At 49.1% G+C, this 23,878-nt stretch overlaps 1 protein-coding gene across 1 annotated transcript in view; it reads left to right on the top strand.

The window, feature by feature from the left end:
- MYH13 (myosin heavy chain 13) overlaps positions 1-23,816 on the top strand; it is a 49,697-nt gene extending 25,881 nt beyond the window's left edge. The window contains 20 exon segments of the mRNA XM_034989304.1: positions 197-431; positions 1,806-2,048; positions 3,448-3,624; positions 5,016-5,161; positions 5,319-5,409; positions 6,795-7,184; positions 9,257-9,383; positions 9,462-9,580; positions 11,414-11,610; positions 12,009-12,192; positions 12,581-12,746; positions 13,378-13,502; positions 14,247-14,554; positions 14,635-14,839; positions 17,290-17,415; positions 17,715-17,885; positions 20,060-20,164; positions 20,247-20,353; positions 21,504-21,636; positions 23,624-23,816. Coding sequence (XP_034845195.1) covers positions 197-431; positions 1,806-2,048; positions 3,448-3,624; positions 5,016-5,161; positions 5,319-5,409; positions 6,795-7,184; positions 9,257-9,383; positions 9,462-9,580; positions 11,414-11,610; positions 12,009-12,192; positions 12,581-12,746; positions 13,378-13,502; positions 14,247-14,554; positions 14,635-14,839; positions 17,290-17,415; positions 17,715-17,885; positions 20,060-20,164; positions 20,247-20,353; positions 21,504-21,636; positions 23,624-23,713 — 3,445 coding nt within the window. The 3' untranslated portion in view covers positions 23,714-23,816.
- Positions 23,817-23,878: the final 62 nt, after the last annotated feature.

Genomic DNA, 23,878 nt, shown 5'->3' with positions numbered 1-23,878 from the left:
CTCCCCCCCTCTGTGCATGCTGTTGCCTCTGCCCCCCATCTGCAGAGCACACCCCAGGGCCCAGAGGAGCTGCAGACCTCGGCTGCCCCTGCTTCCCACCTAGCGGGGAAGGGTGAAGGGCCTGGGCCCCCAGGGCAGGGGGGGCGGACCCCAGTCCTTGCTGTGGTTCATTAACGCAGTCCGACGGGATGCACAGGGACTCCATCTTCCGCATCCAGTACAACATCCGCGCCTTCATGAAGGCCAAGCACTGGCCCTGGATGAACCTGTTCTTCAAGATCAAGCCGCTCCTCAAGAGCGCGGAGGCAGAGCGAGAGATGGCCACCATGAAGGAAGACTTCGAGAGGGCCAAGGAGGAGCTGGCCAGATCTGAGGAGAAGATGGTGGCCCTGCTGCAGGAAAAGAATGACCTCCAGCTGCAGGTCCAGTCTGTAAGTACCTTACCTGTGAGGATAGAGACGAGGCGCAACGCTGAGGCCCCAGCAGGTGCGTCAAGGTAAGGGGCAGTGGTGCCACCTCGTGGGTGTTCGGAGTATTGCAGCGCAGCCCAGCCGGTCGGAAGAGGGAGGGGGTGGGGCTTGGCGGCCGCAGAGATGCTGTTGGAAGCATGTCTGCGAAGGGAATTTCGGCTCACCCTCATTTCTGTCTGTCTTCCACAGCGGAGTTAGACCTAGTTTGCTGTGGGTATGAGGGGTAATGTGTCCTCATAATTAAAACCTGTCAGGAATGCACCAGGTCTTTAAAAAAAAAAAAATCATGTAAATAAAAAATTAAAGTAAATCACTAAAACAATTCAAAGGAGGAATAATTTTATTTGATAAGTGTATCAATTCACAAGTTAGGGCCTTTTAAGAAACTCCCAAATGCCTTGCATACAAAGCATTTTCTCCTCCCTTTTATACTTTTCCCAATCAGTACAGTGTGGTCATTAGGAGCACTTTCCCAAGCCCAGTGGGCAAGAGGATAAGTTTTGGAACCAGATAGCTGGGTTTATGTCCCAAACTGTCCACTTGATAGCTGTGTGGCTTCAGGCAAGTTACTTAGCCTCTCTGTGCCTCGGTTTTCTCATCTGTAAAATGGGCACAGTAAAAGCACACATGTCATGGGGTTGCTGGGAGAATCGGATGAGTCCATGCATGTGAAATGCTGAGCCCCTAGTACGTGTTCAATTAACACTGATGCTTATTCTTATCCATAACCTTGAAATGTGGGTCCAGTTTTTACAACACTCTCGTACAAGAAGATATAGCCCGATTAGGTTTAAGAATAGAATTAGCTAATCTTGGCCTACACAAGAAACTCATTACAGAGCCTTCTGGGACATATATCTACTTAATCACTTTATTCCTATTTTGAACTTCCTGTTCCGTGGCTCGAGGAGGCAGAGCTCACAGGGAGAGACCACAATTTTCCATTGGAAGTTAAAAGGTAGTAATGTTTTGAAAATACCAGTTAGCTTGTGGTAACATTGATTAGAGGAGTCATTTTTCAGTGGGTGGTGAAAGGAAGAGTGAAATGGCCGGCTGGCTGAATTTGGGCAAATTGACAGAAGCTTCGTGAACTATATGGACTCCTTTGTTTGGAATTATTTCAGGTGAATTTCTATTAAGTGGAAGTCTTTGGTGGTTAGAGAAAGGTATACGAATAATATACAAGCGGTGTGTGTGTGTTTGTGCATGTAAGTGTGTGCGTGTGTGACCCATTCCTTGGCTCAGGTCCAGAGAGTGGGCTTCTGGAGGGCAGAGCACTCCCCATGTAAGGTTTGCTGAGAGCCTTACCGAAACACAACCATCTGGTTCTTTCAGGAAACAGAAAACCTGATCGATGCAGAGGAGCGCTGTGAAGGGCTCATCAAAAGCAAGATCCTACTAGAAGCCAAAGTCAAGGAGCTGAATGAGAGACTAGAAGAGGAAGAAGAGGTGAACTCTGACCTCGTGGCAAAGAAGAGGAGCCTGGAACATAAATGCTCGTCTCTCAAAAGGGACATCGACGACCTGGAGCTGACCCTGACGAAAGTGGAAAAGGAGAAGCACGCCACCGAGAACAAGGTGGGCAAACTGGGGAGTCCCACGGCTTCTGGAACCATCCTTACTCCCTCTCGGTGAGGAGCACTCATTGCCTGAAGTCAGAGGCAAGAGCGAGCAGACAGGCAGTGAGGCCCCACCAAGTTCCGTCCTTCTCTGCCTTGCTCTCTGTCCCACAGGCTCTTCTCAACCCTCCTCCTGCCTGGCTGGTGGGACCCCAAACTTCCAGCCCCCAACCCATCCTGCACAAAGCAAGAGATCCTCAACAAGGGTGGCGTCCTATTCATCCTTGTTTGCACTTGGCTCAGGAAGAGCAAACCAAAATGCCTCCAGGGGCCAGGCAGATGATGAGGGAGGCAGGTGGCAAAGGAGGCAGAAAGCGGGGTGACCCCACGCACTGGCAGGGACGTGGGCAAACAGGGACCCTCGTGTGTTCCTGGCAGAGTATAGACTGACGCAGCCTTCGGGAAAGCATTGGAAATACTTGGTCAAGTTAAGGATCCTCACATTTTACAGAAATGCGTGAAAAATACAGCACTTGATTCACATAATAATGGTTGCTCATGAGGCAGAGCAAGGGATGGGGCTGCCCTGGTGTGAGATGACCCAGAGTTGGTGTGGGCTAGACTCCCAGGAATGGTGGAAAGGGACAATCAGAAGGCATGGAGACTTGGCAGAAGCCCTGACCCAGCTGCTTCCAAGGGGAAATGCAAATCCAGCATCACAAAGCTCTGGATTTTCCATGCGCAGCCAGGAGTCCAGATTTTATGTGAAATTTCACTGCTTCTTTCAATGTTGATAACTTATGCAGCAGTTGTAAACTATTATGTGAATTAAAGAAAACCTGTCCCTGGCCAGATTCAGCCCACGGGGCAGGAGTTTAGCAACCTCTGATCTGGAAGAGTGTCGTACGTAGAGCAAAGTTCGATTTAATGCCTTAAAGCTTCACGTGTGGTGTCTCCCCTCCTGCTTCCTGACAGCACAGGCTTCCCATTCTGGATGTTCTTGCATGGCACGTTGTATCTTTCCTTACTCTTCCTGCCTTATTCTAAACCCCAGTCCCCCAACTTGGAAAACACATTCCCGTGGATATGGAATGATAAAGAGAGATTGATGGGTTGCCCTTCAGAAGCATCCTATTTGCATGTATCAGGGTACTCCCTCCTAAGATATAAACCCCTCTATGAAGGAACGATGCTAACGGGGGGATTTGAGGCTCTGTGGCGGGCCAGCAAGGAAGTGAAGAGCTGGGAGGCTTCCAGTTTCAGGATGATGCAGCCAACACAGTGAACACCTGTGGGGGAGGTAGAGACGCAGTAGCCAAAAAAGAAAGAAAAAGGAAAAGGAAAAGGAAAGGGGAAAAAAAATCAATAGCTTCTGATTGAATTGTTTGAGCACTCCATTGGTGTTGATATCTTCCCAGGTAAAGAATCTTTCTGAAGAAATGACAGCACTTGAGGAAAACATTTCCAAACTGACCAAGGGGAAGAAGTCTCTGCAGGAAGCCCATCAGCAAACACTGGATGATCTCCAGGTGGAAGAAGATAAAGTCAATGGTCTAATGAAAATAAATGTCAAGCTGGAACAGCAAACAGATGACGTAAGGATATTTTACTACTGTGTTCTAATGGCTGTTATTTGCAGAGGCAGGGGTTAAGAGGGGGGTCTAACTTCTGATTCTGAAGCCAATGAACTGAGTCTGGACCTCAGCCCCCTCCACACGAGTCTGGAATGCTGAGCGAGCCACTTAAACTCTGCAGCCTTTGTGTCTACCTTGTGAAATGGGGCTACAACCAGCTCCATTTCAGAGGGTTTCCATGGAAAGCTCAGCACGGGGGCACCTGGGTGACTCAGTCGGTTAAGCATCTGCCTTCAGCTCAGGTCATGATCCCCGGGTCCTGGGATCGAGCCCCGCGTCGGGCTCCCTGCTCAGTAGGGAGGCTTCTTCTCCCTCTCCCTCTCCCCCTGCTTGTGCTTTCTCTCAATAAATAAAATCTTGAAGGACGGAAGGAAGGAAGAAAAGAAAGAAAAAGAAAGAAAGAAGGAAGGGAAGGGAAAGGAAAGGAAGAAAGAAGGAAAGGAGAGGAGGGGAGGGGAGGGGAGGGGAGGGGAGGGGAGAGGAGAGGAGAGGAGAGGAGAGGAGAGGAGAGGAGAGGAGAGGAGAGGAAACTCAACACGTAGAGAGTGTTAGTAAAACATTAGTCCCATCATCATCATCAACATCATCGTAATTAGCATGCATTTGCAGGTCCTTGGGTTCCAAAATCTCCAATCCTGTTCTAACATTGTTAAAATTGAGTTACTTTAACATTGTTAAAAATGAGTCCCGTTTGTGGCCATGACAATTACCATTTTTCCCCCGTCGTGTTACTTTTTTTGTTTGTTTCTGAGGTAGACTGTAGTGATTCATCAGTTGCATATATGTTCCCTGGTGAAAGAGCCAGGCCTGACATTTTCAGGCTTACTCACGATTGTGGCTAGAACTTTTCCAGATTGCATGTTTTCCTGAGGCCAGAGCAGGCGAGCTCCACCCCTACCACCCTGTTCCCCACACCCACACGTGTGCACACATTCATGGACACACACACACACAGAGTAGCCCTGATCTCCCCATCGATGCATGGTGTCAGCTGGGAGGAGTGACAGTGTGCAGTCTAGACCTTCCCGGGCTTGGCTGTAGCAGAGCCCGTCCACAGATGCCCGGCTTGTTCCCGTCTGCGCACAAGCATGCACCTATGGGCACAATGATCCTACAGGGAATGGACAGGCCAAGTGGGAATCAGCCAAAAGAGGCACCAGAAGGCTCCCGAGAGATCCAGCCCCCTGGGGTAACCTTTGCTGCAGGAGGGAAGAGTGGGGACACAGGGGGAAATTTGCTCCCTCCCGGGGCCAGAGGCCAGCAGTCATGCCCCCACGGGAGCCCAAGGAAGCCGCGGGCATGGGTGCAGCTCAAAGGGCGAGCTCCAACCTTTCTGCCCATGTCTTCCCCAGCTTGAGGGCTCCTTGGAGCAGGAGAAGAAACTGTGGGCAGACCTGGAGAAAGTAAAGAGGAAGCTGGAAGGGGACCTGAAAATGTTCCAGGAATCCATTATGGATCTAGAAAATGACAAGCAGCAAGTGGAGGAGAAATTGAAGAAGTAGATATCTCGTGTTTGAGCCCGGATGCCAACTTAGCCCTTTATAAAAGGCTTGTATTTCATGTTATTTTTAAATATATACATATATATATATATGTATACATACATATATATATATAATATATACATATATATGTATATATGTATCTATTTGCAGGAAGGAGCTTGAAATCAGTCAGTTACAAACCAAAATTGATGAGGAACAAGGGCACAGTTTACAATTACAAAAGAAGATCAAAGAGCTTCAGGTAGAAGTTTCAAAACCGTTCCTGGGGCACCTGGGTGGCTCAGTTGGTTAAGCGACTGCCTTCGGCTCAGGTCATGATCCTGGAGTCCCAGGATCGAGTCCCGCATCGGGCTCCCTGCTCAGTGGGGAGTCTGCTTCTCTCTCTGACCCTCCCCCCTCTCATGCTTTATCTCATTCTCTCTCTCTCAAATAAATAAATAAAATCTTAAAAAAAAAAAAAAACCCTTCCTGACCCCAAAAACCCTTTGCAAGGGTCCCTCCTGCCCTTTTGCCTTTGTTTCTTTAGCTGCTCATTTTCTTACTGTCCTCGGAGCTGGAAACAATGTCCTGTCCTTCCCTTTATTTTTTCTGAAATTAACATTTTAATTTTGTCAGTAGCACATAGAGTTCCTTGAGAATATTACAGTGTTACCAATAAGGCTAAATATGATTGATAAGCGTGCTTTGATCACCACCAATAACCCTCCCTTCTCAGAAGTCGCTCTCACTTTTAGCTGGATTGTGTATCCTACCAGATCTCTTGCTATGGGTTTATGTATGCATTTAAGACCCAAAGACGGGCGCCTGGCTGGCTCAGTTGGTGGAGCCTGCTACTCTTGATCTCGGGGTTGTGAGTTCGAGCCCCATGTTGGGTGTAGAGATGACTTAAAAATGAAATCTTAAAAAGAAAAAAGACTCGGGGCACCTGGGTGGCTCGGATGGTTGGGCGTCTGCCTTCGGCTCAGGTCATGATCCCAGGGTCCTGGGATCGAGTCCCGCATCGGGCTCTCTGCTCCTTGGGAGCCTGCTTCTCCCTCTGCCTCTCTCTCTCTGTCTCTCATGAATAAATAAATAAAAATCTTTTAAAAAAGAAAAAAGACCCAAAGAAACTGTCTATGGGAAATATATATATATATACATATGATACACACATATATATGTATATGCACATATATATTAAAATATAAAGGAGCAAGAACATAAATATATGCAAGCGTATATTATATATCTTTACATTTATGTTTATGCATATAAATATGTTCATTAAATATATGTGTATTTCCTATTCTGTATACTTTATATTTTTTAGCTTCAATATGATAATACAGAGACTATGGTTCTGCAACTTGCTACTTCCATGTAACAATGCATCTTGCAGAGCTGTCCGTGGTAGACGTGGGTCAAATCTTAACTGCTCCATGAACTTCTGGAACATGGTTCCATCATGGTGGATTTGACCATTCCCCTACTGATGGACATTTAGATTGTTTCCAAGTTTATTCCTCACTAACTTAATATTATCGTATAGTCTTTTCTTTGTGGTGCCTACCCCCAGTACCTCACCCTCACCCTCCCAAAGTGGGCTCCTCTCTCCCCCCAACATTCCTGATGCGGTGACCCTTTCAGGCCCGCACAGAAGAGCTGGAGGAGGAAATCGAGGCAGAGCGGGCCTCCCGGGCCAAAGCAGAGAAGCAGCACTCTGACCTCTCCCGGGAACTGGAAGAGATCAGCGAGCACCTAGAAGAAGCCAGTGGGGCCACCTCTGCCCAGATCGAGATGAACAAGAAGCGTGAGGCTGAGTTCCAGAAAATGCGCAGGGACCGGGAGGAGGCCACCCTACAGCACGAAGCCACGGCGGCCACCCTGAGGAAGAAGCACGCGGACAGCGTGGCCGAGCTCGGGGAGCAGATAGATAACCTGCAGAGGGTCAAGCAGAAGCTGGAGAAGGAGAAGAGCGAGCTGAAGATGGAGATTGATGACATGGCCAGCAACATTGGAACTGTCTCCAAGTCGAAGGTACCTGACCCCCTGCTCTTAGCAAATGCGAGGCAGCCACGTCCACCTACCCAGGGAGCAGACGTAATTTGATGCTCCCAAACTCACTGCCTGTTCTAAACTGCAAGGCTCTCCTGCCTTCTGCTTGCTCCCAGTCCTCCCCAAATCCATTCCTCTCTTGGAGCTTGACTCAGTGACCTACTATGACTCAAGGTCTCATCATCCTTCCAGAGTTTCAGAAAGCTCTCAGAATTTTCCAATCCATCTGGCATTTTCTAGAACGGATGGATTGTACCAAAGGGCCTTGCTAGGTATGGTTGTCTACATGCCACCTCCTTAGCCCATGGTATGAATCCCTGGGAGGCATAACCAATGTGAAGTTATGCATGAGAACCGGGGTAGATCCAAGTTTTATGCCACTCGAAGCATGTAAAATTCAGGAGGGGAGGGGCTCTTTAAGAAAATGTACACAAAATTATAAATACAAAGTTAGGCATGAAAGTAAATACTCATTTAGAGTGAGAAAAAGGGGCGCCTGGGTGGCTCAGTTGGCTAAGCAACTGCCTTCGGCTCAGGTCATGATCCTGGAGTCCCGGGATCGAGTCCCGCATCGGGCTCCCTGCTCGGCAGGGAGTCTGCTTCTCCCTCTGAGCCTCCTCCCTCTCATGCTCTCTGCCTCTCATTCTCTCTCTCGCAAATAAATAAAATCTTTAAAAAAAAAAAATATTATCTATAGAGTGAGAAAAAGAAGTCACAGATTACTGACACCCTGGAGACTCATACCATCTGCCAGAAATGCCTCCCTAGAAATATATTCTGCTTGCATGTAGCTTTCCTTCTCCACCTGGAACCTTCTACAACTACCTGCATGATCTAGGGCCCATGCAAGTGAAGGTCATGAAGCTCAAACCTCACCAGCTTGCTGGTAAACCCACACCTGTGTATGACTTCAAGGCAAAGGCTTCCTCAGAGAGCGACAATGTGCTCCTAGATTCATGGGGCCTCTTGCTGTCTGGACACCCACAGCCTGGGCTTTCTCTTTATTTCTTCCTCAGTGCCTGACTGCCACTCCTTCTTTCTCTCTTGCCAGCTTCCCCATTTTTCTGCCCTTCTTGGCTTTTTCCTCCCTCTAAGAAGTTATGTCTGTATGTATTCTCTGTCTCTGTCTTTATCTCTCTCCCCCGTAGCACCCAGGCCAGGTTGCAGAGTTGTCTGGATTGGAAGAGATGACAGCACCTCCTTACCATCTCCCTTCCTCCATCACTTCATGCTCTCTGTTCTCAATTTTAGAATCCAGTGGAAGAAATACCTTATATTGCTTTATATATTTTAAGTTATTGTATCTTTTGATTTTTCTCCTTGTGAGTTGCTGTCTCTTTTTCAACTACCCTAGATAAAATTATTTTATGTTCATATGTCATTTTCTCAAAGATATCCTAAGCCCCTGGAGACCTTCCTTTGAATCTAATATCCCTGCCTCTTCTGCCACCATCTTATACGTCCCAGTCTGAGGAAAAATATATGTTCAACATACTTGTTTTATGATATATGAGGTAGAAGGAGGAACTCTACAATATATGCAAGGTTTTTAAACAAACTTCACAAAAATATGGGCCAACTAGAGGCTGGGGGAGTGACTCCCTCCGTGCCACCTCCAACATAGGGAATCTTTTGTATTATCAAATGAAATGTGCAACAGCGTCACCTGAATAGACTGCTTGCAAACAAAAAAAAAAAAGTAATATTATTCACATGGCAACAGAATTACTTATATTACAAGAGGATCCTGGGATTCCTTTGAGTAGCATCTTCTCAAAGGGTTTTTTACAAACCAGTCAATTATCTACCTAAGATAAGTAGATAAGTAGATAGTTGAAAGCTGTTGCTTCAACCTCTTGGTGACTAAGCAGTCATCACAAATTAAAACTAAAGCAAATCTGAAGTGATTATAATTTTTTAAACTGACATGTATGTATTCTGCATTTTTATTTTTATTTGACCTGACAAGAAGCTAAACTATCCAACTTCCCAGTTCAGTACTGGACACCAGAAACCCATTTTTTCCATTCATGTTGACTTTTTTTTTTAAAGAGTATAACATGGAAAGAATGTGCCGGACTGTGGAAGACCAATTTAATGAGATAAAAGCCAAGGATGACCAACAGACTCAATTAGTCCATGATCTGAACATGCAGAAGGCAAGACTGCAGACCCAAAATGGTAAGGAGGGGCTGGGTTTCAGAAGCTACAGGCTATGGGTCAGCAATGGTCAGCAACACTCATACATCTGTTTGGTAGGGGAGCTGAGCCACCAACTGGAAGAGAAGGAGTCGCTGATTTCACAGCTAACCAAAGGCAAGCAGGCCCTCACCCAGCAGCTGGAGGAGCTTAAGAGGCAACTGGAAGAAGAAACCAAGGTAAGAATGCCTCTTTCTGGAATGGCAGAGTCAGAACCTGAGAAGCCACGAAAACTGGTTGGAGGTAGGGCTGCCGCATGAAGTCTGATACTTCTCCTCTCTGCTGTGTTTGAGGGTAGGAACCTGTTCTTTGAGGTCACAGGGCTTTGGCGTTGGATCTCCTTCCTCAGAGCCAAGGTGTTCCATCCTCTGGGCTCCTCTGTCCCTCAACAGGGTGGTCTGATAAACACCCCTCACCAGCCAGGGCATCCCCTCCCGCCACTGCACCAGCTTGACCATCTCTGCCTCTGTGTATTCTTTCACTCTGCTCAGCCATTCAGCCTGGCCCCCCGAGATGCCCTCCTCTTTCTTCCTCCTCACTCACGTGTCACCTGCCACAACACCCGATTTTAAGTTCTCCTCCTCCGAAAAGACTGCATGGCTTTAGGGACACACTTGGGACATATGCATAAACATGAACCTCATCATCGTGTTCTTGACTTCCATATCTAGATATTTATGCTCATCATGCCCATCTCCCCGCTGACCTGTAAACTCCTCCTAGGCAAGAATGATTGTTCCCTACTGCTAAACAGTAGAACAGTGCACACAGCAGGTGCCTCATAAATGCTGTCAATGTGCGTTCAAGCATTAGAATAGGAATCCAGAAGTCCACCAAAACTGCATTCTGGGATTTTGAGGTTGCCGTGCACCAGCTAAGGCTTACAAGGCAATCTTCTGGAATTTTCCTGAACCCTACTTACTTCTTCTAAAAACAAAACCAAGCACTTTATTAGTCTCCCATCTTTCCGCTCTATGGTAAGGGTCTTCGGTGGACTGGGGTGGGGGTTGTGATAAGAACCAGAGTCGGAACGAGCAGTGAGAAGATCCATTTCAGGAAGGAGGCTGTCCTCTGGCCAGGATACAGTAGCAACTGAGTTCTCTTTCTTGGGTTAAGTTTTGCTGTGTTTTTAAAAAACAAAACAAAAACAGAAATGTACACATGACTGTGCTAGGTCAACAAAACTCTTTCTTTGATGGTGGCCTCAGAAAGTGTTTTGTGGGGTGCCTGGCTGGCTCAGTCGGTAGAGCATACGACTCTTGATCTCAGGGTTGTGAGTTCGAGCCCCATGTTGGGTGTAGAGATTACATAAAATCTTAAAAAAAAGTTTCGTGACCATCAAGATGAGAGCTAAATTGTCCTTCTGACCAGGCGGGAATGAGTGAGGGAGGCCTCTGGGCACATCCTCCCCTGCCCAGGAAGAGGTACCAGAGCCATAGAAACAGAACAACTCACATCAGAGTTCCGCAGAGTGTGGGGACACAGCCCCTGATGACACCAAAGAATACCTTTTTGGGTTTTTTTCACGGTGACAGCTTTCCATAGCATTGCATCACATAGCGAGAAAACGATCCCCTTCTTAATTCTGTTTTGATTCTTCTGCTTACATAAGGGAAAGAGCTCGATTTGGATACCATCTCTCTAGGGCATGCTCATTTTCCTTATTAAGGCGTAGAGCGAGTGGGCTTCAGGCACAGAGCCACACGGCAAGCACCTGGCTGGAAGGTGATCGATAACATTGCTTTACATTCATTCTTATGGTTCCCTTCTGTTTGTGGTGAATGTTAGTGTTTTTCTATTTAATGTAGTTTAATAGTTTACTTTTATTGAAATACAGTAAGGGAGTCCACTTGACAAAAATTAAATAAAACAGGACATACGTGGATGTGGCAAAAGTTTGCAAAGGCAGCTTGGGAACAGCTCACGTTGGGAGATGCCAGTTTAGAGGAAAATACCTTAGCTTGGAAAATGGCCAAACGTCTTTGCAATCTGTCACCACGGTCCTTCCACAGTCCAAGAACGCCCTGGCCCACGCCCTGCAGTCCTCCCGCCATGACTGTGACCTGCTGCGGGAACAGTATGAGGAGGAGCAGGAATCCAAGGCCGAGCTGCAGAGCGCGCTGTCCAAGGCCAACAGCGAGGTGGCCCAGTGGAGGACCAAATACGAGACGGACGCCATCCAGCACACGGAGGACCTGGAGGAGGCCAAGTATGGGCTCACCAGTGACAGCAAGAGAGGTGACCCCAAGATACTTCACAGTGAAGGGACAGAAAATTCTTCCTGCCTTGAGAGACTCTTTCTTCCAATCCAGGCCCTTGAGTTTTGTTAAGCATTCAGATAGGGCGTCCCTGTCCTTCCCCAGGGACTGTCTTTTCCGCCCGGTTCCCTTGGTGGCTTCTTGGTGACCTGCTTTGCCGCCAAGCACTTTGGGATTCTTCAGATGATACCTAGACACTGCCCATGCATCCCATTCTATGTCTTGGTCTTACCCAGTCCCAGCCCCAAATAGACTGTTCATCCTCATCTGATCTGACAGTCATTTCTGAAATAGTCCACCTTTACCAAAAACAAAACAAAACAAAACAAAAAAAATCTGGTTCTCTTAGGAAAACACTGGCCCAGAGGCTCCAGGAAGCAGAAGAAAACACAGAGGCAGGGAGCTCCAAGTGTGCCTCCTTGGAGAAAACCAAGCAGAGGCTCCAGGGGGAAGTAGATGAGCTGATGCTGGACTCAGAACTCACCAACACGGCCCGCGCCATCCTGGACAGGAAGCAGAGGGACTTTGATAAGGTCTGCCCCCAAAGAGCCACGGCCTCTCACCCTGGGATGTTGGAGAGGCACGGCATTTGGGAGGTCCGCCGAGCATCAAGTCATAGTGTGGGCGGCTGGGCTTTGCAATGTCTCTTTGCTTTTGTGACAGTCCCTCCAAAGTGAATTTGTAGTCCAAGCTAATTCAGATTACTCTGAGATCCAAATACCTTTAAGAAGACAGTGGATGGCCCATAGGAACATCAGAGTCTGGAGCCTGTGATCTAGAATGGGGCCTACCCTGTTTCTTGGGTCCCCGGGATATAAGGGTAAAACCTTGGTGTTGCTGATGGACAGCCCTTGTTTTCGTGGGCTCTCCCAGGTGCCCTGGTCCTTCCTGCCTTTCACGTGTCCCTGTGTTATCTCCCAGGTCCTTGCAGAGTGGAAGCAAAAGCTGGATGAGAGTCAGGCTGAGTTGGAAGCTGCTCAGAAAGGATCCAGGTCGCTTAGTACTGAAATCTTCAAGATGCAGAATGCCTATGAGGAGGTGGTGGACCAGCTGGAGACGCTGAGGCGGGAGAATAAAAATCTGCAAGGTGAGCTTTCCCCTCCACCCATCCCAGGTGAGCACCTGTACCCCTTCTTGCCCCCTTCTTCCCACTGCCCCACAGAATCCTCCCATCTGCTCCGTTGACCCTGGAGCTCAGCCCTGCTGATAACACAGACACAGTCATAGTAAAGTGTCATTCTGGAACACGAAGGGCAAAAGGTGAGTCGCTAAACTCACCTCTTCTTAGAGAACAGGATCGTTTGTGGATTCTGTCTGTACGTGGCTTTGTGTCCTTGGGCATGTCGCTAAATCCCTTAGGACCTCAGACTCCAGATCTGCAAAATCAGACCAGACCCGATACCCCCTAAAGCCCCTTCCAGTCCCGAAAGGGTATGATTCTATATTCTATGCGTTGTCTCCAGAATTTTCTTCCCCGGCCCTCACCACACCCGTTTTATATACTTTGTGAAGTTTTAGCGTTCTTGCCACTCCACTCTCTGCATCGTTCAGGTGAGGCAACACACCTGTGTCGTGCCGAGACCTCACCCGAAGGGCTCTGCCGTATTCTCTCCTACATAAATGTAAATGAATCACCAGTCCCCAAGTTGCCAGGCAGGATGCCTCTGCTGTCAACTAGAGCCCCATCAAACAAGCTAAATCGAGCCTGTCCTTTGCAGAAGAGATCTCCGACTTAACCGAGCAGATTGCAGAAACTGGCAAGAACCTTCAGGAAGTGGAAAAGACCAAGAAGCAGGTGGAGCAGGAAAAGTCAGACCTCCAGGCTGCCCTAGAAGAGGCGGAGGCAAGTGTCTGGGAAGGTCAGGAGGGCAGGACACCGAAGGAGGGGGGACTAGACCAGACCTTCGGGGCTGCTTCCTGCCAGGAGGTGCCGAGGAGGCTCCATGGGGAAGAACATCCAGCCGTCCTTGGGGAAACAGCTGTGCTGTGCTTCATCTCCTGGGTGTCCTCTAGTTCATCACATTTCCCCTTTGGAAAATATATAAATGCATTCGTGATGTCCTCGATGTCTTCCTCCTGGGAAGCAAGAAATCAATCAGCAGGCATCCTGAGAGCTGGCTCAGAATTCCTCGGCCCTAACAGAGTCAGACGCCAGATGGTCTATGGCCACTGGGATTTCTGTAAAGTCAAAATAGGCCCAGTGTCCTGTGTGTGGCCAGCACAGGGCGGATGGTAGAGCTGTTTCTAGGGAAATTTGCATAATGCAGGATAAGGGGAGAGCGATTACCCTGTCATTTCAGGCAATAGGGTGGCTCCTGAGCCATGGTCCCTGTTAAAATAGACACACCCAATAAAGGTTTTACTAATTCAAAAAGGTGCTCTGTCCCTCTCCAGACATAAAATTGTTAATAACAGATACAAAGCTTTAGTCCCAGGTTCATTACTGGGAGGGACATTTGGGGGTCACATTATTTGACCTCTACTCATCTGTAGAATGGGTAGAATAATACTCATTTGATCATAACAGTGAAGAAAATACCCGTTCAGGAAGGGGGGCTGCCCATGATCCCCCCTCTGCTTTGATCAGGGTTCCTTGGAACATGAAGAGAGCAAGATCTTGCGTGTCCAGCTGGAGTTGAGCCAGGTGAAATCCGAGCTTGACCGCAAGGTCACTGAGAAGGATGAAGAAATCAATCAGCTGAAAAGAAATAGCCAGCGGGCAACAGAGGCCATGCAGAGCATGCTGGATGCTGAGATCCGGAGCCGGAAGGATGCCCTGAGGCTGAAGAAGAAGATAGAGGGAGACCTCAACGAGATGGAGATCCAGCTGGGCCATTCCAGCTGCCAGGTGGCAGAGACCCAGAAACACCTGCGCACCGTGCAGGGCCAGCTCAAGGTGAGCGCGCAGGCTTTGGTGGACCTGGCCGGCGCTCAGCCTGTCCCAGGCTCTGGCCTCACATCTGGCTTTCCCTGCGGGACTCCCAGCTGCACCTGGATGACGCCCTGAGGAGCAACGAGGACCTCAAGGAGCAGCTAGCCATCGTGGAGCGCAGGAATGGGCTCTTGCTGGAGGAGTTGGAGGAGATGAAGGTGGCCTTGGAGCAGACGGAGCGGACCCGCAGGCTGTCGGAGCAGGAACTGTTGGACGCCAGCGACTGCGTGCAGTTCCTCCACGCCCAGGTGCATCCCTCCTCCCTCCACTCGGGGCCCACCCTGGGGGCAGGCAGGACCCACACGGCAGAAGGGAGCACCCATCCTTCCTCCCAGACTGTTGCATTAAGCTTAGCTCTTGCAGGGAGGCTGGCTAGCACAGTAGAGCACGGGACTCTCAGTCTCAGGGTTGGGAGTTCGAGCCCCACTTGGGGTGTAGCGATGACTTAAAATCTTTAAAAAAAAAAAAAAAAAACTTAGTTCTTGGAATAACGATGCTCCAGATGGACAGATTTCTGAGCTTTCTTTAATCTGAAGATAAAAGGTCGTGCATGTTGTGGGAACATCAGAGAAAGGAAGGATGAATTATTGCATCAAGGTGCTGGAGAAGGCTTCACGGAGGAAGCAACATCTAAGCTACAATCATAGAAAATTAGAATTGTCTTTCAAAATAATTATTTTTATTACCTTTATGAAAGTTTTTGTTTGTTTTTTAAGGAGATAGAAGTTTACTGAATACACCACAAGGGAGCAGTGAGCAGGACAACAGAAGACAGGCTGTCTGCCACCTTTATAAAAGTTTTATAAAAACAATTCTTTTTTTTTTTAAAGATTTTTTATTTATTTATTTGACAGAGAGAGCGAGAGCAGGAGCACAAGCAGGGGGAGTGGGAGAGGGAGAAGCAGGCTTCCCTTGGAGCAGGGAGCCCGATGTGGGGCTCGATCCCAGGACCCTGGGATCATGACCTGAGCGGAAGGCAGACGCTTAACCATCTGAGCCACCCAGGTGCCCCTATAAAACAATTCTTTGTTACAAAATATAGAGCATACAAGCAAACAAATAGAAGAAAAATACCAGCCACAGTGTTACCACTTTGAGATCTTTCATTCCAAGCTGTCCAGGTCTACTATTATCATACTTTTGTAGAAATGTGATCAATGTTTTTGCAACTTATTTTCATTTTAACAACACGTCATGTACATATTTCCACACCTTTAAATAATCTTCTATGACTATTTTTTTTAAAAGATTTATTTATTTGGGTGCCTGGGTGGCTCAGTTGGTTAAACGACTGCCTTAGGCTCAGGTCATGATCCTGGAGTCCCTGGATCGAGTCCCGCATAGGGCTCCCTGCTTGGCGGGGAGTCTGCTTCTCCCTCTGACCCTCCCCCCTCTCATGAGCTCTCTCTCTCTCATTCTCTCTGTCTCAAATAAATAAATAAAATCTTTAAAAAAAAAAGATTTATTTATTTATTTGAAAGAGAGAACACATGCTTGCACTGTGGGGGAAGGGACAGAAATCTTCAAGTGGACTCCCTGCCGAGGGAGGACCCCCCCTCCCCCATGCAGGTCTCGATCTCATGACCCTGAGATCATGACCTGAGCTGAAACCAAGAGTCAGACGCTTAACCGAATGAGCCACCCAGGCACCCCCCACCATGACTATTTTCAGTGGCAGAAAAGTGGTCTGTTACAGTAGGGTGATATGGCACTTTTATTTAATCGATCCTCCACGGCTGGATGTTTTTAATTATTCCCAATAAAATTTTTACCATTAGAAAATTTTCTTTGATGAACTTAGTTATAATTAAATTTTCACATTTCCCCATTATTCTTATTTCCTTAATATTCCCAGAAGTAAATAGATTGCTGGAAGCAGAATTTCATGGTCCAAACAATAAAGACATTTGCAACATATTGTAAATCAGCCTTCACAAGGTGGTCTCCATTTTTATTCTCATTGGGAAACTATGTAAGCGCTCTTGCCTCTAAATTCTCAAAGACCCCAGTTACACATCTTTTAATCCTCACCAACTTTATGGTTGGAAAACACCTCACCTTTATAATTTTGATTTTCTTGGGGTGCCTGGCTGGCTCAGTGGGTAGAGCATCCAATTCAACTCTTGATCTCAGGGTCATGAGTTCAAGCCCCATGTTGGGCGTGGAGCCTACTTAAAAAAATAAAATACAACAAAGTTTTGATTACTAATGAATAATTATTTCTTCTGGTGCGTTCCACCTATCTGTACTTTGTGCCCTGTTTTCTTGCATGATTTGCCTTTTTTAGATGTTAAGGAAGAGAATGTTTTTTTCAGCAACATACATTGCGAGTGTTTTGCACTTTTTCACAACCCTTACAATTCTATTTATGGTGTGTTTTGACCATTGGAACTATTTCTCATTTTATATACTATGTCTACCTATCCTTTGCTTGCTCTGACACCTTTTACTGAGTAATCTCTTCTTCCTCAAATATATGAAAATCTACCATTATCAGTTACTCAACTGATGTGCAGTTCTTGGGTCTGTTTGAGGACCTTCTGTTTGGTCAAGAATGAAACAGTATCTAGCAGATCCCCAGGTGAAAAATAAGAAACATGATCGTGATTGATTTCCTTCTGCATGCAACTTTCCCCCCCTCGATTGTTCCAAGCGTCCAAAGATAACCTACACCTCTGGCATCTAATTTTTCCTATAGAACACAAGCCTGATAAATACCAAGAAAAAATTGGAAGCAGATATAGCCCAGTGCCAGGCAGAGGTGGAGAACTCCATCCAGGAGTCCAGAAACGCGGAGGAGAAGGCCAAGAAGGCCATCACAGATGTGAGCTCTGTTCCTTCTTTTCAGAGCCAGTGTTTGGAGATAGGGAAGGGGCTTCTAGGTGGGGACAAGGTAAGTAGGCTTTGTCTCCTGCTGACCTACAGTCGGTCGTGCTGGCTTCCTAGGGAGAGGGAGGTAGATGAAGCCTCAGCCAAAACCAACTGGGGAGGAGATGCATCACCAGTCATGGTGGAACGAGGGAGGCAGGATCAGCATGCACAGCACTGATTTTGACAACATCCTCTGTATACTCCCGGTCGGGATGCCAGTGGCCCACTATTACTTTCTATGAACTTCATCAGGCAGCCATGATGGCCGAGGAGCTGAAGAAGGCGCAGGACACCAGCGCCCACCTGGAGCGCATGAAGAAGAACCTGGAACAGACGGTGAAGGACCTGCAGCACCGTCTGGATGAGGCTGAGCAGCTGGCCCTGAAGGGTGGGAAGAAGCAGATTCAGAAACTGGAGAACCAGGTAGGGTGGCTCGAGAAGATGCTGGCTCTCAAGGTGATACCCGGTTCAGCCATCCAGGGCAGAGCCACAGTCCAGAAACAAGGTTGCAGGAAAGTGGGCATGGATGGAGTGCATGCAAGTTTGGTCTGCGGACTACTTGCAGAGCTCTCTGTGAGCCGATATGCCCACCTGTTTCTCTTTCACTGGTTCCTACACCCCAACACACACACACACACACACACACACACACACACGCTTTACAACACTCATGCCTCAGGAGCTGCAGAATGAAGACACTTGCAAATGTTCACATCCTGTTTTTATAGGAATTTAGTTCCTTGTAAGTGAAGGGAAATGTAATTTACATTCATAACATTACATAGTTGGTGTAAGTTACATTTTGGACCAGCCTCCACTCTGGTGAACAATGGCCCATCCTACCTAAAGTCTAGAGTCTCTCCTCACCTCCCACCCCCGGCTCCCATTCGTCTCAGATTTCTCAGTCTCTGAACACAGTCAGGCCATAATGCTGGTAAGCTGCTCGCTCACTCCGTCCTACACGGCAGATGACCGGCGCTTCCTCTGGGCCAAAGCCCCAGGAAAATGCTACCCCCTGCGCAGAGGCAATCCTGCTTTTTCTGTATCTGGGAGCTTATTTATATTTGCTTTTGTTTCTTTGCTAATGGATCCCTTTGTTGCTTGAACCCTTTGCTTTTCCCTTTAGACCCGTGATGGTTTATTTCCTTTGTTTTGCAAATGGACTCCATTACCAGTTGATGTTCTGGAAAAGGGCTGTGAGGGGGAGCTTGTTAGAACGTCTTTGTTGCCCCGGGAGGGAGGAAATGGTGGAATGGGAGAAGGGGGTGAGGGGCAGGCAAAGAGAAGGGGGTGACCTCTCCCAGCAGGGAGGCACCCCACATGCACTCAGGCTTCAGGCCAGCCTCCCAAGGATGTGGTCACCAGCACATGTACACCATGAATGGGAACGAATTTTTTTTCCCCCGCGAAAAACAACAAGGCTATAGGCACGTAACAAAAGTCAACACCGGGGAAGTCACAGCTTCTTCCCCCCAAATTCTTTAAATGCCTACTTTTATTCTTCCCAGTCATCCTCTATTGCATGAGTTTAAGCCTGTCCTCACGGATCCCTCCACTGAGGGAGGGATTAGAGCCCACACCTCCCTCCGAGATTCTTTGATTCCTGGGCCAGCCAGGCCCCCTCATTACATGGGGGGCACTTCGACTGCCCTCCAGGCCCAGCTGCCCCATTATCTTTAGTTCCACGAACCCCACAGAGGCCACAAGAGCATTGGTAAACAGCTTCCCAGGGCTTGTGGGGTGGCGGGGAGTTGGGGCGGGGCGGTGAGGATCACTTTTGGAATAGCACCCAGCGTTAACCTGGGCCACTGGCGGATTCCAAGGCTGATTTGTTGAGTCCACAAGCCCAGAGCTGCCCGTGTCTGTGGCCGATGGGATTCCCCGTGGCTGGCCGCCACCCTCACATCTTGGCTCTTTCTGGACTGTGGTATTAGGGCCACAGTTAGTGACCTATGTCCTCGGTGGATGTCCTGTCCCCTCAAGACTTCAGGAAAGCCAGAAGCAGCTGTGAAATGAACACCACCGGCGGGGTGCTTTATCATTTAAGACATATTTGCACAGGCGTTAATTTGACCCCCACGTTCGAGGCAGGTAGAGCAGGAATTCCAGTCTCCACCCTAAACACATAGAAACTCGCCATGGGTGTGCTTTGAATCAGTCAGCTCGCCCCGGGGCTTGAACACACCTTGACCATTCGTGGCCCAGGCTCTCTCCCTGACCCCCTGCGGCCTCATTTGACCAGGAATCAGGCCTCCTGAAACTCTCACACAGACTTCACCTGCAGGGATGAGTCGGGGCTGAAGCCCAGGCCTTGCCAAGCGGCTGACCCCAGAGTTAGAGGCGTCCAAGCCCGAGCCCGGCCTGGTGGCCCTGCTGTGGGCACCGAGGGCTGCATCTTGTTCTCATTTGCACGAGGCCACCGCACCAACAGTGGTGGCCCTGTGATCACAAGTGGTTCCTGAACCGTAGGAGGAGACATTTTTACAAACTGTAATAAGGGGATCCCGAGTTCATGCTAAGATGACCGACCAATGAGTCCGCGGGAGAAACCTGGCCACTCTGACCTGGACGCTGGGCTCTCTCCCCCCAAAACCCAGGTGCAGGAGTTGGAAAGCGAGCTGGATGCTGAGCAGAAGAGGGGGGCCGAAGCTCTGAAGGGGGCCCACAAATATGAACGCAAAGTCAAGGAGCTGACGTACCAGGTAGGCATCTTCAAAGCCTCAGTGAGCGCTGGGTTGCTCCAACCCCAGCAGAAGCTGCGGTGGCAAGGTGCTATGTTTGCAGGCTGAGGAGGATCGCAAGAACATCCTCAGACTCCAGGACCTGGTGGACAAGCTGCAGTCCGAAGTGAAGGCTTACAGGAGGCAGGCTGAAGAGGCTGTGAGTAGGGGGTGGTCCCCGGAAGCCCACGCCCAGGGACCCCCAGCCCTCAGCAGGAGTCTGTCCCGTCACAGGCCCAGGTTTTCATTTGCAGGCTACAAAGTCAGGGACGCCTGCCCTCCTCCCTCCCCTGCTCTGTGTTAAACAAGCCTGCCCACCCCCCAACTGCACTTCCTTGGTGCCTTCTGCTTCACCTCATGTGGCTGGCCCCCTCACTTTATCCCCCGCCCCCAGAACATTCTAGCCCACTCTGTGAGCCCCACCTCACCCTGATGCCCCAGCCAGCTCAGCCCACCCCACCAGCCCTCCCTGCGCCGGCAACCTGGCCTTAGACGACGCCCCGTCCTGGTTCACAGCATCCCACCTTGCCCTGTCCCTTGTCCCCATGGCCTCCTCCTTCCCACTCTCCGTAACCGCCTCCCTCCCATCCATTCTTCCTGACCTGCCCTTGATCAAATAGACCTCAGGGATATTATTACTAGCAGGAAGCTGGGCTGGGGCAGCAAGGGGTGGGGAGGACTTTTTCTGTTTCAGAAAAGAAATAGTTTGGGAAACTCTAGGTTAAACCAAGTTGAGTGGTAGCTTTCGAGGATTTCTCAGATTTTGTCGGTGACGTGTAATGAATGCACTCTTCAAAGTGGACGAGCCATTCCAGAATGCAGCTTTCCCCCCCCCCACACAAACCAGAGTGGAACTTGGAGCCTTTTTATTGTATGCAGAACAGCCCACAGGACTGGTGTTCTGAGGAACAAAATTTGGGGGACTTTGCAGTTGATAAATGACTGAGCATATGGCTTCTCTCCTTGTCTTGTTTCCCTCCCTGCTCAGGGGCTGGTGGTTCCGCCTTGACCACAGGGAAGCAGATCTGAGCTGGTTAATTGGAGGGGGAGGGATCTGTGCCCATTGGATGAGCAAGGTCACAGCAGGACTGCCTGGGAGGGAGGGTGCCCAGGAGGCCACCTTCTTCAAGAACCTTCGGATTGCCCTCAGTAGACGTAGACAGTGGCCTGGCCACCAGGCAGACAATCCCAGGGCAAGGGGGATTGGGCCACTGGCCTCTGACCCTCCAGGTGCCTTGGGAGGACTGAGGACTTGGGTCCCAGCCAAAGAGCCCCAGCAGGGGGGCTTCCTCAGGCTCTTGCCCCTCCATCTCACATTCAGGAAGAGCATATTCATGCAGCTGTCCAAGTGCTGGAGGGTCCAGTACGAGCTGGAGGAGGCAGAGCAGAGAGCGGACATTGCCGAGTCCCAGGTCAACAAGCTGCGGGCCAAGAGCCGAGATGTGGGGGGCCAGGTGAGAGCAGACAGCTTCCCCAGAGCACCCAAGGGGAGTGTGGAGGGTGTCTCTTGGTGCCTCTTTCCTGCTGCTGGCCATGCACTCACAGACGCCACCCTTTCAGCCAGGCCCCTGCTGGTTCCAGAATCATGGGGCAATGAGCAGCAGGGGACAGGGGGTCACACGCCTTGTCACCCCCATCCCTCCCTGTCCTAAGTGGTGCTGCCCAGGAAGCCCTTGTTTTTCGGGGGACTCGTCCCTCTCCAGGGGCCCCACAGCTTTGTTTTTACAATGTGCAGGGGCAGACAATGCCATCCCTCAATATTTTTTCTGGAAGTTAGCCTTTCCAAGCTCTCCACGTGAAAGCAGTACTTAGCCTTGCCTTGGGTTTGACTCATTTCCCAATTGTTTTTCTGCCACAGAAGCTGGAAGAATGAGGCCTTCCTGATGCCCGTTGCCATGCGACACGCCGGTAGAGGGGAGGGAGGATGTTGGGAGAAATAAAGTCTCCTCACTCCTCGTCTCTCTGGCTCTGCGTGTTCATAATCACCGTCCATCCTGCTTGCTCGGGGTACTTGGAGAGGCTTGCCCTATCTGCTATACGTATAAAGAAATAAGGGATGTGAGAGTGGGCCCTCTGACTCCAAGCAGGAAAGGTGGAGAGCCAACTCACCCCCAAGTAAATCACTGGCTTCCTTCGCACTCAAGTCAAGTCCCTTGCAGATAATTAGAGCACATTTTCCTCCTCGGAACGTGGAATTGTTTCAAATTCACTTCCCCGGTTTCTCTCTCAACTTTCAGACAGGGAGGGCGCCTGGGTAGCTCAGTTGGTTAAGCGACTGCCTTCAGCTCAGGTCATGATCCCAGAGTCCTGGGATCGAGTCCCGCATCGGGCTCCCTGCTCTGCGGGGAGCCTGCTTCTCCCTCTCCCACTCCCCCTGCTTGTGTTCCCTCTTTCGCTGTGTCTCTCTCTGTCAAATAAATAAAATCTTTAAAAAAAAAAAAAAAAAACAGGGAAACTGGGCCCAAGTAGATTAAGCCCTCTGACTGCAGTTACCCGAGGTAGGGTGGAGACGAGACGCCCAGGGTCCCAGACTCCCAGGGAGTGCTTTCTGCTAAGAAGTTCTGCTTTTCCATCCCTTCCTTCTTAGGGGCTGTGTTTTCATCCACTGCTCCCCATGACATCTGAGCAGGGAGTAGATGTGCCCCAACTCATTCCCTCCTGGGAAACACTGGGTAGGGGCTGGCCTGCCTTCTCCTTCCAGCCGTGTTCACTCCCCTCCACCGGCACGGATCCCTCCTACAGTGCCCAGAGCCAAAATGTGAAGGGAGCAGGTGGGCCCCGAGAACCATTCACTTCCAGAATCCAGGCTGAGAGAAGCCCCTGCTGGTTTGGGGGCTCACTCCTGGATCCTCATCAGATTGTGTTGATTTGCTTACACGGAAGGGATAAGGATGTAGTGGAATGGGATAAGGACAGGATTAGGAGCTGAGACTAAATTTGAGCCTCGGCCTGATCACTTCATAGCTGTAAATGCCTGGCCTTGGGTTGGCTTTGGGTTGGCCACACATTCTCTGAACCTGACTTGCCTCAGTGGTCATGCTGACTGAGGGCTTGTGCTTGGGTTCTGACAAACCTGGATGGAATCCCAGTGCTGTCACATGCCAACTGCGTGGCCTTGGGCAAGTCAGTCTTCTCTCTGAGCCCCATTTTCCTTATTCTGTAGGGTGGAGATAATAAAAATCATAGCTTCACTGGGACGGGTGAGGGGCTGGGGTGGTGACAAGGGGTGTAGGTTTCTTTTTGGGATAATGAAATGTTCTAAAATTGATTATGGAGATGGATGTGTAGCTGTGAATATAATGAAAGCCACTGAATTGTGAAAGCCATTGAAATGTGAATTATATCTCAATAAAACCAAAACTGGCTTACTCTGTACCAGGCACCAAGATAAGTACACTATCCTCTAACATCTTAGATCATCCCTTCTCTTTATCTTTCTAGATCCAATCCTCCTTTCCATCTCATCACCAGCCCACCCCACATACTTACAACACAGTGGGGTTGGAAGCTGAAGGCAGGTGGCAGCATTGATGGTGGCAGGAAATAATTCTGAGGTCAGGTGACCTCGTATGTCTGACATTACCATCGTTGTCATCATCACCACCATCATCATCACCATCATCATCATCATCACCACCATCACCATCATCATCATCATCATCACCACCATCATCACCACCATCACCACCATCATCA

The sequence above is a fragment of the Mirounga leonina genome, unplaced genomic scaffold, assembly GCF_011800145.1.
Source record: "Mirounga leonina isolate KUSES-001 unplaced genomic scaffold, KU_Mleo_1.0 Mir_488, whole genome shotgun sequence".
NCBI classification, from domain to species: Eukaryota; Metazoa; Chordata; class Mammalia; order Carnivora; family Phocidae; genus Mirounga; species Mirounga leonina.
This window is presented reverse-complemented; position numbering and strand designations above follow the sequence as displayed.